At 34.3% G+C, this 16023-nt stretch overlaps 1 protein-coding gene across 3 annotated transcripts in view; it reads right to left on the reverse strand.

Moving 5' to 3' along the window:
- Positions 1 to 16023, reverse strand: part of SPATA6 (spermatogenesis associated 6) — a 183146-nt gene that overhangs the window by 52570 nt on the left and 114553 nt on the right. For 2 of the 3 annotated variants that reach the window (XM_074380783.1, XM_074380784.1), the window contains 2 exons: positions 14029 to 14213; positions 9743 to 9842 (listed from right to left, as the gene is read on the reverse strand). In XM_074380783.1, the coding sequence (XP_074236884.1) occupies positions 9743 to 9842; positions 14029 to 14213 (285 nt within the window). The remainder of the gene's footprint in view (positions 1 to 9742; positions 9843 to 14028; positions 14214 to 16023) is intronic. The other variant, XM_003921583.3, reaches the window with a different exon arrangement.

Below are 16023 nucleotides of genomic sequence, written 5' to 3' on the forward strand. Positions count from 1 at the left end.
CAGGCAGAAAACAAGAACTAACCAAAATCAGAGCTGAACTGAAGGTGACTGACATGAAAACCGTTCAAAAGATCAACAAATCCAGGAGCTGCCTTTTTGAAAAATTAACAAAATAGATAGACTGCTGGTTAGACTAATAAAGAAGAAAAGACAGATCAAACACAATCCTAGAAACAACAAAGGACCTCACAGAAATAAAAACAACCATTAGACAGTATTATGAACACCTCTATGTATATAAACTTGAAAATAAAGAAATAGATAAATTCTTAGACATATACATCCTTCCAAGACTGAACAGGAAGAAACTGAATCCCAGAACAGACCAATAACAAGTTCTGAAATTGAGGAATTAATAAACAGCCTCCTAACAACAACAAAAAAACAAACTCAGGACCAGATGGATTCACAGCTGAATTTTACCAGAGGTACAAAGGAGATGGCACTATTCCTACTGAAACTATTTCACAAATTTGAGGAGGAGGAACTGCTCTCTGTTGGGAGGAGGTCTTGACGTGTGTGTGATGCAGTATATGTTGTTTGCTCAGAGGCAATGGCAAGGAACACTGAGCCATCTCCAGGCAGGAAACTGCTGGAATAAGCAAGCAGTATGTACTGGTCCTGCACTAGTTAAACCAGCTCCCCAAACACAGGATATTTGACCTTGTCCCCATTGCTGACTCGCAGAGTATTCTTTAGCTTATTTCTATCTTGGTAGTGAACAGGCACTATCTGCCTATTTAGTCTATCTTTATTCTATGAAGAAATACTGAGCACTTGCCTATTAAAAAATCATCACTTGTTCACAAAGAATAAATACATGAGTCAGAGTGTGCTCTGGGCTGTCAGCTAGAAAATGCTGACCGATCCCTGACAGTCCCACTCTGATCCCCCTTTTGCACTCTATCTTTGTTTCTGTTTCTTAATTCCTGCAGTGCCGCCTGGGTTGAGGTTTCTACAACTGAGTTGGTCTCGGCAGCTCTCTAACTCATTTTAGGAGGCCACAGCCTCATCATGATATCAAAACCTGGAAGAGACACAACAAAAAAAGAAAACTTCAGGCCAATATGCTTGATGAACATCAAGGCAAAAATCCTCAACAAAATACTGGAAAACTTAATCCAGCAGCTCATCAAAAAGCTTAGCCACCACTATCAAGCAGGCTTTATCTCTAAGGTGCAAGGTTGGTTCAACTAACACAAATCAAAAAATGTGATTCATCACATAAACAGAACTACAGACAAAAACCACATGATTATCTCAATAGATGCAGAAAGGCTTTTGATAAAATTCAAACTTCTTCCTATTAAAACTCTCAACTAAATATTGAAGGAACATACATCAAAATAGTAAAAAGCATATATGACAAACGGACAGTCAACATCAAACTGAATGGGCAAAAGCTGGAAGCATTCCTCTTGAAAACCAGCACAAGACAAGGATGCCCTCTCCCACCACTCTTAATGGGCCCACCTTGAGGGTAGAGAGTAGGAAGAGGGAAAGGGGCAGAAAAAATAATTATTGGGTACTAGGTTTAGTACCTAGGTCACAAAATAATCTGTATAACAAACCCCATTGATAGGATTTTACCTATATAACGAACCTGCACAGGGATCCCTCAAACATAGAAAAAAAGCTTAAAAAAAAAAAAAAGAAATCCTTATGGGCAAATCTTTGATTTCACGAAAATATCTTGAGTGCTCTGCACAGTGCCAGATACATAGCACACAGATACTGGGTGAAAATTCTCAGTAAATGCTTTATGAATGAATACAGTCAGAAAGATAATACTAATTTTAAGGGCTTGTGCTCAAGTTGCTGTTAACATAAAACATTTAAAAATATTGACAGTAGTGTCCGGTAGTGTAAATCAACATGAACAAGTTTACTAACTTCCATTCAAGGAAGTCAAGTCAGGTTAAACATAAAAATTAAAGTAATTAAAGAAGTGGTGTTTCTGAATAGGAAAGAATTTGCTTACATATGTCCATTTTTTCTTGTGTTAAAGGCATTAGAAAGCTGCTTAAACATTGCTAATGATGCCAAGATTCCTGAGAGGAGATCACTTCAGAGAGGTGAGCTAATGGTCTGCATCTGTTTTTTTTTTCCCCCTGGAGGCATTTGTAGATTCTGAGTATACAACAAAATGTCCAGAATCCATGCTTCTTTTAACCACAGGTCCACTGCTGCAGGTTTTTGGCAGTCTCACTATGCTAGACAGACAAAATTAATGGTTTTAGAGACCAAAATTCACTGAGACAAAATGGATGCAAAACTGAGGAGAATGTTCCCTCAAGACACTTGCAGAATGTCTGAAATTACGCAGAGTGAGGGGACAAAAAGCTAAGCAGAAAGCCTCTGAAAGGCAGAAGGGAGTTTTATCTGTCTTGTTGGAGAACGTTAAGAATCAATACACAGTAATTTTGAGAGGGAAGGGACCTAGAATCACACCAACTCAATTAAAGGTACAAAGAGTTTAAATTAAGAACTCAGTAACTTTGTAACTCTTTTATTTTGGAATATTTATATTTACATAAAAGTTGCAAAGACAGTATAGAGAGTTCCTATACACAGAAACTTCACCCTTCACTGAGGTTTTCTTAATGTTAACATACAACCATGGTACATCCGGCAAAACTAAGATTAACATTGGTACAATACTATTTTATAAAGGGACAACTTAATTTGGATTTCACTAGTCTTTCCAATAATGTACTTGTTCTGTTCCAGGATCCAATAGAGAATATCACGTTACATTTAGTCATCATTTCTCCTTAGTTTCCTCCATCCAATCTGTGACAAGTTTTATAGTCCTTCCTTGTTATTCATGACTGACAACAAGGTATTGTACTGATCAGGTATTCTGAACAAAGTCCTTCGATTTGGTTTTGTCTGATGTTTTCTCACATCTAGACTACAGTTATGGCTTTGGCAGAACAATATCACAGATAAATGCCCTTCACATCACATGACATCAAAGGATACATGATATCAGCCTGAGTAATCACTGATGATGTTAACTTTGTCACTTTCTTAAGGTGGTGTCTGCCACATTTTAAAACCATCTTTGCAAAATTTTAACACTGAGAGAAATCTAATATTATTCACTCCATTTTGCTTCTAACTTCACAAGCTAACTGCCCTTGTTCATCCCTACACATAGGCCACACTCATAGTGGAAGGAATTTAGTTGAAAGTTTAAATTTAAAGTAAGGAAGATAATAATCTCTTCCTAACACTAACCCCAATCCCGGTCTAGAAACCAAAATTGCCCTTTGTAAAGCAAAGGCCAAAGGTTATAATTATGGTAGGGGTCTGAACTTTGCTAAAAAAGTAAGCATGGTTTAACAATAACCCATAATCACTTGTTCAGCTTGCTTTTCTGTGGTGCTTACCATCTCAGATAACTAGAGGTTTTAAGATTTATAACTTTTCTAGCTGCTCCTGTACATAACATCACTATTATGAAACCTAAGGAACTTTGAGATATTTTTCAGATTTAGCATTTTGGCAAACCAAGAGATGCCACCTGGACTTGTGAACCATACCAAGGAACTGACTCAACTAGTCCTGCCACCCGTCCCTGGAAATACCTCAGCTACAAGAAAGCAGTCTCAACACTCCTGCAACTTCATCCCTAGCTAATCAATTGTCTCAATTCTCCAGTCCCCTAACCACCAAAGCATCCTTAAAAATACTAGCCTCTGAATTCTCAGAGAGGCAGATGTGGGAAATACCTCCCATCTCCTCACTGACTGGCCCTGTAATTATTAAATACTTTCTGTACTGCAACTCCTGCTTTTCTCCGTGTACTAGCTTTTGTGGGCAGTGGAAGAACCTATTGGGTGATTTCAATATCTCTACCAAAGTTACTATTTGTCCTTTCCATCCACTACTCATAAGAAACAAGTCACTAAGTCCAGTATCACTCCAGTACTCACTCAAGGGGACAGAAAGTAAGCTCCACTTCCTGTAGGGGGGAACAATATTCATAATCACTTACTTAGAATTCTATAATGAAGACTTGTCCATTCTTATTCATTGTTTCACTTATATCAGTATGAACTCTTGGATATTTATTTTATTATTTGAATTATAATCCAACGCTACTGCTTTGTATAATATTATTCCAACACTGACCACCAGAGGCTCATTTAGATTGGCTTCTGTGTCCTGTTGACATGCCCCTTCTCCCTCTCAATCACCTTTTTTGAGCAGTTCTTAATGTTCTACACTACAAGATGTTCCATGTTAATCTTGTATTTTCCTACCCCAGCCCCAGAATTAGCCATTGTTACAAGAGCACAGGCAACTTTTATTTGAAAAAAGTTTTTTAGAAACCAAGATCTGGGATCTGGGTGTGCTCATTGCTATTGTCACTGCTCCTGCCCTTTTGAAGGACAGAGATAGGACATATGTATGTATACTAACTCAGGTATACATTCATATCCATATTTATTTCTGAACCAATCTATTTGTATATATTTTAAAATAAACATGAATTAAAACTTATGTCAAACTCTAACCCAACATCACAGGGTTCATTCTAGCCTTCATCCTCCTGGGTTCTTTTTCTGACACTGAGAAATCTACTGTCTTTATCTACAGTTTATTTACTTATTGGTTCAACTCTAATACACGTGTAAAATATTTTCAGAATTGATGATTCATATCCCTGTATGAAACACATTTATTTACTAAAGCAGGGGTTATCAAACTACAGATCACAGGGCAAAACTGCCCCTTTGCCTATTTTAGTATGATATAAGAGCTAAGAGTAGTATTTACATTTGTAAATGACTATAAAAATAGAATATTTTTAAAAAATTAATGAAAATTGCATGAAATTCACATTTTAGTGCACAATGATAATGTTTTCTTAGTACACAGAAATGCTCATTTGTTTATATTTTGTATATGATTGCTTTTTTGCTATAACCACACCGCTATGTAGTTGTCACAGGGATCCTATGACTCAAAAAGTAAAAAGTATTTAACATCTATCTTACTGTCTACAGAAAAAGTTTGCTGACCCCTGAACCAGATATGGTGATTATGTAGTTCTTTTTGTCTTAGCCTTGCTGTATACATTTAAAACATCACATTTCAGTTATTCAAGTCAGTTAATTTAAACATGTCTTACATTTTAATAGTTATATTCATTAATCATGATAGTCATTATGTCCTTGGATTACACAACATCATGCTTGATTTTTTCTTTTAATTTTCATAAAGCTAACTCTGATGTACATTTCGATGAGTTCTGACAAATAGTTATGTATTGATCACTCCTATACCAATAACAACAGTTTCTTAAACCTCTAAATTTCCCTGTTAGGCTGGTCTCTTTTGTAGTCAACATCTTCTGTCCCCCTCCTCAGTTCAATAGTGTCATATAAATAAATTCATACACGTTGCTTTGGGGATCTTGCTTCTTTTAGCAAGCTATATTTAAGATTCATCATGTTGTGTGAATTAATAGATCATTCTTTTTTATTGTTGAGTATTCCATTGAGGATAGATGTACCTTAGTTTGTTCACCATCTGCCAATAAAGGGCATCTCTTTTGTCTCCAGTTTTTGGCAACCATAAAGTTTCTCTAAATATTTGTGTACAGCTTTTTGTGTGAACATAAATTTTCAATTCATTTGGATAAAGATCTAGGAGTGGGATTGCCAGGTCATATGATAAGCATACATTTAACTTTATTAAAAACTGTCTTCTAGAGTGGCCATACCATTGGTATTCCCACGAGCATCAAATGGCATTCCTGTTGCTCCATGTCATTGTCAGCGTAATTTTGTTCTTGTTTTTATTTAACAATTCTAATAGGTGTATGGTGGTATCGCATTATGGTTTTGTTTGAGGTGGAGTCTCACTCTGTCACCCAGGCTGAAGTGCAGTGGTATGGTCTCTGCTCACGTTTGCAACCTCCACCTCCCAGGTTCAAGCCATTCTCTGCCTCAGCCTCCCAAGCAGCTGGGACTACAAGTGCCCACCACCATGCCTGGCTAATTTTTTTTTCTATTTTTAGTAGAAACGGGGTTTCACCATATAGGCCAGGCTGGTCTCGAACTTCTGACCTTGGGATCTGCCCATCTCAGCCTCCCAAAGTGCTGGGATTACCAGGCATGAGCCACCATGCCCAGCCTCTCATTATGGTTTTAATTTGCATTTCCATGATAAATTGAGCATGTTTTAATGTGTCTTTTTGGTGAAATGCTTGTTCAGATGTTTTACCCATTATTTAATTCAGTTATTTATTTTCTTTTTGTTAAGTCTGGATAGTTGTTTCGTGCTTTTTTTTTTTCCTAACTCTAGACACAAGTCCTAATTCATATATATGATTTTAAAATATTTTCATCCAACTTGTGGCCTGTCTTTCTTTCCTCTTAATAGTGACTTTCACAGAGCAAATGAGATAAAATTTATAAATATTTTTAACTTTATGGATGTTGTACTTGCTATCATATCTAAAAACTCATTGCCAAACTTAAACTACACAGATTTTCTACCATGTTTTTCTCTAGAAGTTTTACAGTTTTACATTGATGGTCTATGATCTATTTTGAATTACGTGCCAAGGGGCTTAAAAAAAAATCCACAACCATTTGTTTAAAAGATAACAAAAACAAAGTCAACATTTAATTGGCTTTATACTTTTGTTTAAATCAGTTGACAGTATTTATGTGGGTCTATTTCTGGAATCTCTATTCTATTCCTTTGACATATGTGATCTTCATTACTGTGCTTTACTGTAAAAATCTTAAAATTTGGCAGTGAGTCCTCCAACTTCATTATTTTCAGATTGTTTTGGTGTTTCAAGTTCCTTTGCCTTTCATACACATTGTTAAATAAGCTTGTAAACATCTACTAAAAAACATGTGCTGGAATTTTAAGATTGTATAAATTCTCGATATCAAATTGAGATTCAAATATTGAATCCTCCCATCCATGAACGTGTTATGTCAACTCTATTTTCTCTTTTTCTTGATTTCTTTCAAGAGTGTTTTCTAGTTCTCAGCATACAGAAAGTTCAGAATTTTAACTAATCACTTAAATTACTGCTTCTATTGTAAATGGTATACATTTTCTAACTTAAAATTTCAATTGCTTATCGCTGGTATATAGAAAAAAATGACTTTCATTCTTTTTGTGACCTTGCTCAACTCACTATTTCTAGGAGATTTTCTGCAGATGCTTTAGAGTTTTCTATATAAACAATCATATATTCAGCAAATACAGTTGTTTCTGCCTTTCAAATCTTTATGATGTTCATTTTTCTTGCCATATTACATTGCCTAAGATTCTCAGTATGACGTTAAAGGAAACAATGCCTTGTTTCTGAACTTTGGGGAAAAGCATTAAGTCTTTCACCAGTAAGTATAATGTTAGCTATAGATTTTCAATAGGTGCTCAAAGGAAGTTTGCTTCTACTTCCACTTTTCTAACAGTTTTTATCATGAATGGAGTTTAATTTTATTGAATGCTTTTTCTGTGTCTGCTAAAACTACATAGAAAAAAATATGCTTTTTCTTAATCAGTTAATAGAATGAGTTTACTCAGCATTTCTGGATTAAGTCCACTTGAATATGATGTATTTTCATTTTTAAATACAGATGGATTTAATTTGCTACTATGTTGTTGGGAATTTTTGTATATAGATTCAGGAGGGCCACTGAGCTGCATTTTTCTTTACTTGTAATGTTGTTGTCTGGTTATAGCATTAGAGTAAATACTGACTTCATACAATGACTTGGAAAGTCTTCCTTCTTCTATTTTCAGGGAGGTGCGAGACTGGTATTGAATTTATAAAACAAAATAAAGAGAACCAGAAAGTGAAACAGACAAATCTATAGTCATGAGACTTGAACCTTTCTTGCAATGTGACCCCTAGCTACCACTATGTGGAAAAAAAAAAATAACTCCAAATGGTTCATATATTTAAATGTTAAAGAAAAAAAGACTTTAGAATAAAACATAGGAGAAAGTCTTGAAGTAGATAAAAATTATAAAAATACTAACCAAAAAGGAAAAATGATCAATTGTATCCACTGGAATTAATAACTACTTTTAATCAAAATATACCATTAAGAGTAAAAGATAAGGCACAGAGTAGGAAAAGAAAATTGCAAAACATATATCTAAGAACTCACCTAAAAATGAAAAATAGACAATCCAGTAGAAAAATGAACAAATAACTTGAACACAAAAGAGGATATCCAAAAGGCCAATAACATCCACTTGTCACTGGAAACAGCAACTTAAAACTATTACATGATAAATTACTTTTCACTTATCAAAATGCCAAATGAAAACACATGCAAGCACAGACACGCATGTACATACACACACAAGCAGTCAATCAAAGGAGTGGTGAGGGTGGGAAACAAGTAGAACTCTTCCACATTGGTAATGGGAATTTAACTGTTATAGCCTCTACTAAAGCTGAGCGTACACATTCCCTCTGATTAATTCCACCGGTAGATAATACCCAATAAAATGTATATAATGTCACCCAAGATATGTGCATACTGCTCAGAGCAGCTCCATAATATCCCAAAACCAAAACAAACCAAATGCCCATCAATGGAGGAATGGATAAATAAATGGTAGCATTTTCATATAGTAAAATGCATTGTATGAACACATTTTATTCATAGCAACAAGAATGAACTACTGCTACACTGCTATGTAAAACAAGATGTCTAAATTGCAAAAATGCTTGAATTGAAAAACCAAAGACAAACAAGAATAAAACAAAGTAGACACTGTAGGATACCATTTTTATAAAGTTCAAAACGTGCAATATTATATTTTGCTGTTAGAAGATAAATAATTGTAGACGTTAGATAATGTTTATACTTGGAATGGCCGCACCTGGCAGGAAACAAGAGAGGCTTCTGCAGAACTGCTTCATTTCTTGATTTGGTAAATAGTTTACATGAGACAAATTTTGTAATTTATCAAGCTGTTACTTATTATTTGTGCATTTTCTACATGTATACTTTAAAAAGAAGTTTAATTTTAAAAACAGCACATACACAGAAACTTAAAACTGTAAGAACTGATCCCAAGGTCATATAAGCCCCTTATATCCCAAAGACTAATCTTAGTATCCAACACACATTGATGATAAAGACTGCTTTTTAAACTAATGAATGAAACAAGTGATCAAAAAAGTACAGTCATTATTTCCCAGCTGTCATGTATATGAATGTTTATCTGCTTTTTCTCAAAAAATATCCTCATATAGATTTTTTCTAATATTAAACCTGACAAACCCAACCTGCTCTTTTCCTCTTTTATTCAACTAACATACAAATTAATTGAGAAGTTTCTTCAAACTACATACCTCTCACTACCCCCTCATGTTGCCATTTAGAATTAAATCTGTTTGCAGCAGATGAAATTGCTTTATATTGGACCACAAGAGTTCTCATATTATGAAGGCTGTGAAATAATTATCAAGTCATTCTGTAATGAAGCTTTATAAGATAATTATCACTAATGTTGTTTATAGTTCAGATGGTCTATATCAAACATTTTGCATAATGATTTAGGTTGACCAGGAATTTCGATATGTTGCTTTGAGCAAAACCCACTGACTTCCATTAAATGGAGCTTTCTTTTTTTTCCTTCCCTGTGACTAAATATCGTAAGCATCTTTTTTTAAATATTGTAAGCTTTAAGTATCTTTGGTGGTTTCCTTGACCTTCAAGAGAAAACTTTAGAAACTAACATATAAATGTCTTGGATGAGCCTGATGTGATTTCAAGACATTTTTTACCCGGTCATGGATCTCATCGCAGTTTGAAGGTGAACACCAATCAGAATGAAACCTGTAAGCATAAAATAAGTTTTATTACTAAAATCAGGTACTGATTTTAAGCTATACTATCAAGTTTTCACAGTATGTTCAACAAATAGTCTTAATAAAGGTTGGCATACATTTGGGAGAACTTATCTATATATCTGACCATTTTAATGATTTCTACACATAATTATTTGGAGCTATAATTAAAGATACAAATTTTCATATTAAGACATTAATTCTACGTACAATGCCTTTACATATGCTTCCTATTCTCTAGTAATCATACCCTCAAACTATGTGAAAAAGATTTCTTTTTGCAGAGAAAAAAATATCTAATTTTATTAAATGAAACAAAATGTGTGTAATAGATAAAAAATATTTATAATTTAGTCATGCTCTTATTTTTTCAGAATACAGAGCAACAGAGAAGTTAAATGGTTTCTTTTCAACACAGATGATATCATCTCTCTAGTCTCAGCTATGGGTAAACGCATCTAAGAAAATGAAAAATATGACTTTATTATTAGTGTCTGGGGGTTGAAATTAAAGATGTGAAAGAAGAAACAAAGCAATCCTTTCTCTTTTGTATGCCCGTCTCACATTCAAAACTGACATTAGTATAGGTAAACAACTTTATTTCATATAATAAAAATTATATCTAATTACAGTGCATACATATAAAGTGTTATTAATAATTCCTTTATAAAGTAAAACATTGATATGTTGTTTAAATCTTTGCCACTTTTCCCCTCTCCTTTTTTTTTTTTTGAGATGAGTCTCACTCTGTCACCCAGGAGTGCAATGGCGTGATCTTGGCTCACTGCAAACTCTACCTCCCAGGTTCAAGTGATTCTCCCTCCTCAGCCTCCTGAGTAGCTGGGATTACAGGGGTCCACCACCACACCCGGCTAATTTTTGTACTTTTAGTAGAGGTGGGTTTCACCATGTTGGTCAAGCTGGTCTCAAACTCCTGACCTTATGATCTGCCCTCCTCAGCCTCCCAAATTGCTGGGATTACAGGCGTGAGCCCAGTTGATTCTTAAAAGCTAAAATATCATATATTTACAAAAAGTATAAACTACTAAACAGTATAAATGTTTTACATAATGCATGTTAAATAAATCAATGAATTATCAATTATCTAAATTTTAATCTGTATAGGTAAAAGCAAGTCCTATTGCACCTGTAAAAAATATATTAGCAAACTGTGTTATTTGCAATATACACAGCACATCTTGGAAATCTGAGATCCAACTACGCAGCTCCAAGGATCCACTGGATCTCTTCAATACTACTATTAGAGAATCCACTAGTCTGTGCTGTAGTATAAGGAATGCTTGCTTGCCAATCTAACTTCATTTATAAAAATCAAAACTTTAAGCATGATTCAAAAGAATATCAGCTCCTTTATAAGATTTGCTAGTATTTCTTGGTCTAATTTTAGAATAACTCAACACCTCACACAAATTTTGTTATAATATTATATTTATATACTGAGAAGAAAACTGCTTCTGAAATATAACACTTATAACCAAAATTGAAAGAATTTTATGTTGTGCTAACTTTATTGGAGGGATTTTTTTTAAATGGGCACAAAGTAGGCCGGGTGTGGTGGCTCACGCCTGTAATCCCAGCACTGTGGGAGGCCAAGGCCAGTGGATCATGAGGTCAAGAGATCGAGACTATCATGGTCAACATGGTGAAACCCCGTCTCTACTAACAATACAAAAAATTAGCTGGGCATGGTGGCGCGTGCCTGTAATCCCAGCTACTCAGGAGGCTGAGGCAGGAGAATTGCCTGAACCCAGGAGGTGGAGGTTGCGGTGAGCCGAGATCGCGCCATTGCACTCCAGCCTGGGTAACAAGAGAGAAACTGTGTCTCAAAAAAAAAAAAAAAAAAAAAAAAAGGGCACAAAGTAAAAACCACCTTCACTATAAATAAAGAAATTTATTTGATTAAAGTAACTGCAAAAGTTTCTAAAAATCTGTTTATTTATATACATGACTAAGCGGTCAGCATTTTACTGCAATCTTAGAGAAAACATTTAATTTCAAAGAATATTTACACAGATAAAATCCTGTATGTTCTCTCATACAGTGTCCAAGCAAAACTTCCAATTTTGGCTGGAACATGCAATCTACATTTATATCAGTTTCAATTGTTTACTGATTTCAACAGATTCTATAATCACCCTACAAGTATATTGCCTAGAAGTATAGTGACCTAGAAAAAGCCATTTCAGAGAATGTCTTATATTTAAAGATGTGGTGCTGAGTATTGAAAAGAATAAAATGTTTTTGTTCCCAGTAATATGTCTTAGACATTTTATCTTCCTTTAGAGACTTACCTATTTCGAAAATACACTCAAATCAAAGGTGCTTTGCTTTAGTGAAAGTAAAAAAGCTATCTATCGTGCCTGCCCCAGAGAGTACACCAATAAAATGTTGATTTATTTAGATTAACTCAAAACTAAAATGCTATTATATTCTTTTATTTTAAAATTACCTAACCTTCCTAAGGTTATAGATAAAATAGGTAAACGTTTAACATTAGAATCACTCATTTTCTTCTAGCAAAGAACTTACTGCATCTATCATCCTGAGTGAAAATAATGTGTAAATGCCACCACTATGTACTCTAAGCCCTTGCCCACACTGAAATATGAATAAAGGGATAGCTAACTTTAGCTATCATCAATAAAAAATTTTTCAATATAGCCTCAATGAAGAATTTATCAATCGGGAAAGGACTGAAGTCAAAAGCTGGAACAGAATTGCATACAAAGATAAAGTAACACAGAATTAAAATTAATATTGTATTAGAGTGGTAAGTTTACAATCGGAAAGTTCTGCAAAATATGTAAAAAGAGAGAAAAAGAAAAGTATAAAAACATATCCATGGAAATACAGACTTAAAAAATTCTGAAAAATGTACAGATATGACAACCTAATCAACAAAATCACAAGAGATGAATCCTAAAAATATATAAAAAGAAAGCAGCACCAACTGTACCTCTAAACATCTGGACAGACGATGAAATCAAGGAAAGTCCCCTGATATTCAAATGTAAGTTACCAACTTCAGCAGAAAAACCTCTCTTCCAGAATTTCTCCTGAACTTTTGATGCTTTTTGTTGTTGTTGTTTGTATATGTGTGTGCCTATGCTAATGATTCCATTATCCCCTCCCCACCCCCACAGCCATGATTCTAAGAGACCAGAAGCAACCTTAATCAAAATCCCATATCTCAGGATTGGGGTCTACAATATGCCTCCATATAACATTTTGAATGCTTGCAAAGCTAACAAGAAACAGACAAACCTGTATGTTTAGAATAGATTTGTTTTAGCACAGCACCCAAACTAACACACTGTTGTTAAAATCATCAGTTTTTAGTTAAATTTTTGATGTATTCTCCACAGTTAATTAAATCTTTGTTAATTATATCTGATGGCCCCAATATGCTATAGGAATTTGGTGCGCTTACTTTAGCACCAGCTGTAAAGATAAATTGATTTCTACGTTGTTGACAGTGTTTCTCTTACATACAGAAAAAAACTTATTTAATTTTTTTAACCAGGATTGATTTATTTTCAACTTATTACAGAAACATGGTTTCCTATGTTACTATTTGTAACAGAGGTAATGAATTTCCAATTTCAATTTTAAAATCTATGAAAAGGAAGTATTTATTTCACATCCAAATTATAAGAGAATAAGACTCTGGTTGCCATAGTATTTTTAAAGGGACAGCTGGAATCTTTACATAATTAAGATGCTCTTGGGGAGTTGGGGGAAGGTTGTTTGAGAAAACTAGATACCATCTACCAATAATATATAGATGGCCATTATGACTAAATACAACATATAATCTATGTTGTGTTTATAGTTAAGGCAAACCTACAATATCAAATTCCTCTGAATCTACTAAAAACAATCACATACACTACTTTTCACTTTTAAGAAGTATAATCTGTAGTTAGGGTTAATGTGACCCTATCTGTTTAATAAACTCATTTCTACAGAATTGTGCTAGGAAGAACTATCTAACACCATCTAATATGTAATATATTCTAAACAAAAACAATTTAAGCCTCTTAAAATTGAATTACATTTTTATAAATATTCATTTCACATGCATAATTGCTGCTTCCCTTTCTAATATTTTTTATTCAAAGATCAGTACAGAAATAAAGAGAGCACATAATTACCTTTCCCTGAGAGAAGCTCTATTTAACACAGGGCTTGGAGAATGCTTCGGCATTGTTGAGGGTGCTGAATGGACTAGTAACGTCCTCGCTGAATGCTGAGACTTACTACATGACCTTGGGCTCAGATATTCTTCACACTTTTCTGAAGAGTCATCGAAGTCTCTCCCATGGGGTGTCCTGATAACCTGTTTTAAAAATTATATATATAGCTATACACACATATGTATATAACATAATACATAGTATCACAGTATGCATAATATTATGGGTGTGCACAAACACTACTTTTATAAAATACAACAAATATATGCCACAGCTATATTTAAAGATAAAATTGAGAATCTATTTATTAGTCACTGTAAGATTAAGTATAGAAACATTGTTGATTATGTATAAAATTTATAAAACATTAGTTCAAAAGGCTTCTGAGTAGTGGTGGGGTTGGCATAGGAGTGTGGTATCTAAAACAAAGAATATATCCACATAAACCAAATGGTAGCCTAGTTTAGCTATCAGGTCAAACAGAACTAGATTCAAATTCAGGTCTAAAGACTTACTCATTACTTCGTTTGTTCTGGGTATAGACACATGAACAAATCAGGAAAGACAAATGAATACATTCCTGTCCCTGTAGAACTTACATTCTGGTAAAATTTACATTCTAATAAGAAGTTATAAATGTAAAACACACAACTATACCAAGATAAAGGAGTAGAGTGTATCAAAGGATGTTAAGTAACATGAGAAGAAGTAAAACAAGAAGGAGGTTAAGTGTCGATGGGTGGGATAAAAAGGGGATGCAGGAAATGAGCTGTAATTTTAAATGGGATGGTCAGTAGGAACCTCACAGAGAGGAAGACATCTTAGTAGAGATGAAGACCTCAGTAAAGACCGTAAGACCTAAGTCATGGAGATTATCTGTAGAAAGACTATGTCAGAAGAAACAAAAATAAATGCAAAGATCTTGGGAGTAGTAAGAGGACATGCTTGATATTAGCAAGGGAACCAGTGGAGCTGGACTGAGTAGTAAGAAATGAGGTCCAAAAGGTAGGTTTTAAGAATTTAGTCCTTTATTCTGACAGAAAAATTTGTCTTGACTTTTTCCTTCTATAAATAGGACCTCCCAGGCTATTATATTGAGAACAGTCTGCAGAGGGGTCAAGGGTCCTGGCAGGAAATCAGCTAGGAAACTATTGCAATAAAATCTGGAAAAGGATGCTGGCTTGGGCCAGAATGATTACAATGGAGGTGAGAAGTGATCAGATTCAGAATATATTTAGAAGACACAGCCAACAGATTACTGGTCTCGATGTCAAAGATGTCACTAAGGTTTTCTGTCTTAATCAACTAGAAGGGTTGGGTTTGTATGAATTAGATATACCCTTCCAATTGTTAGTATAGAAAATTAAGATATTAGGAGTCTGGTTTTGAACGTATTAAGCTTCACATATCTATTAATCATCTAATACATTAGAGCAGAGTCTGGGGGGAAGTCCAGGATAAAAATATAAATTGGTAATTACTATAGTCTAAATGATATTTAAAGATATGACACTGGGTGATATTGCCAAGGAAGTAAATCAAAAGTAGAAAATATCTGAAGAATTAGCCCTGGGAATACTCCAATATTTAGAGGCTTGAAACATGAAAAGAAAACATTACTGAAGAGTAGCCAGGGAAGAAGGGAAAGAAACAAGATAATTGGTTGTTTTGGAAATAAACAATGTATTTCAAGGAAAGGGTAGTAACTAATGGGTAAATATAACTTGATAGGTCAAGTTAGAAAAGACTGAGACCTTTGATGTTAGGAACAGTGAGGTCATCGATAACGTCAACAAAAAATAGCTTTAATGGGGTGATGAGAGTAAAAAATCTGGAGTTGAGTTCAAGAGAGAATAAGAGGAGAGGAACTGGATTCATTTAACAAATATTTGAGTTCCAGTCATGTCCTAAGTTTTGGGACTACAATAGTGAACAAAACAAAGTCTCTGACTT

The sequence above is a fragment of the Saimiri boliviensis genome, chromosome 11 (genome assembly GCF_048565385.1).
Source record: "Saimiri boliviensis isolate mSaiBol1 chromosome 11, mSaiBol1.pri, whole genome shotgun sequence".
Taxonomy (NCBI): domain Eukaryota; kingdom Metazoa; phylum Chordata; class Mammalia; order Primates; family Cebidae; genus Saimiri; species Saimiri boliviensis.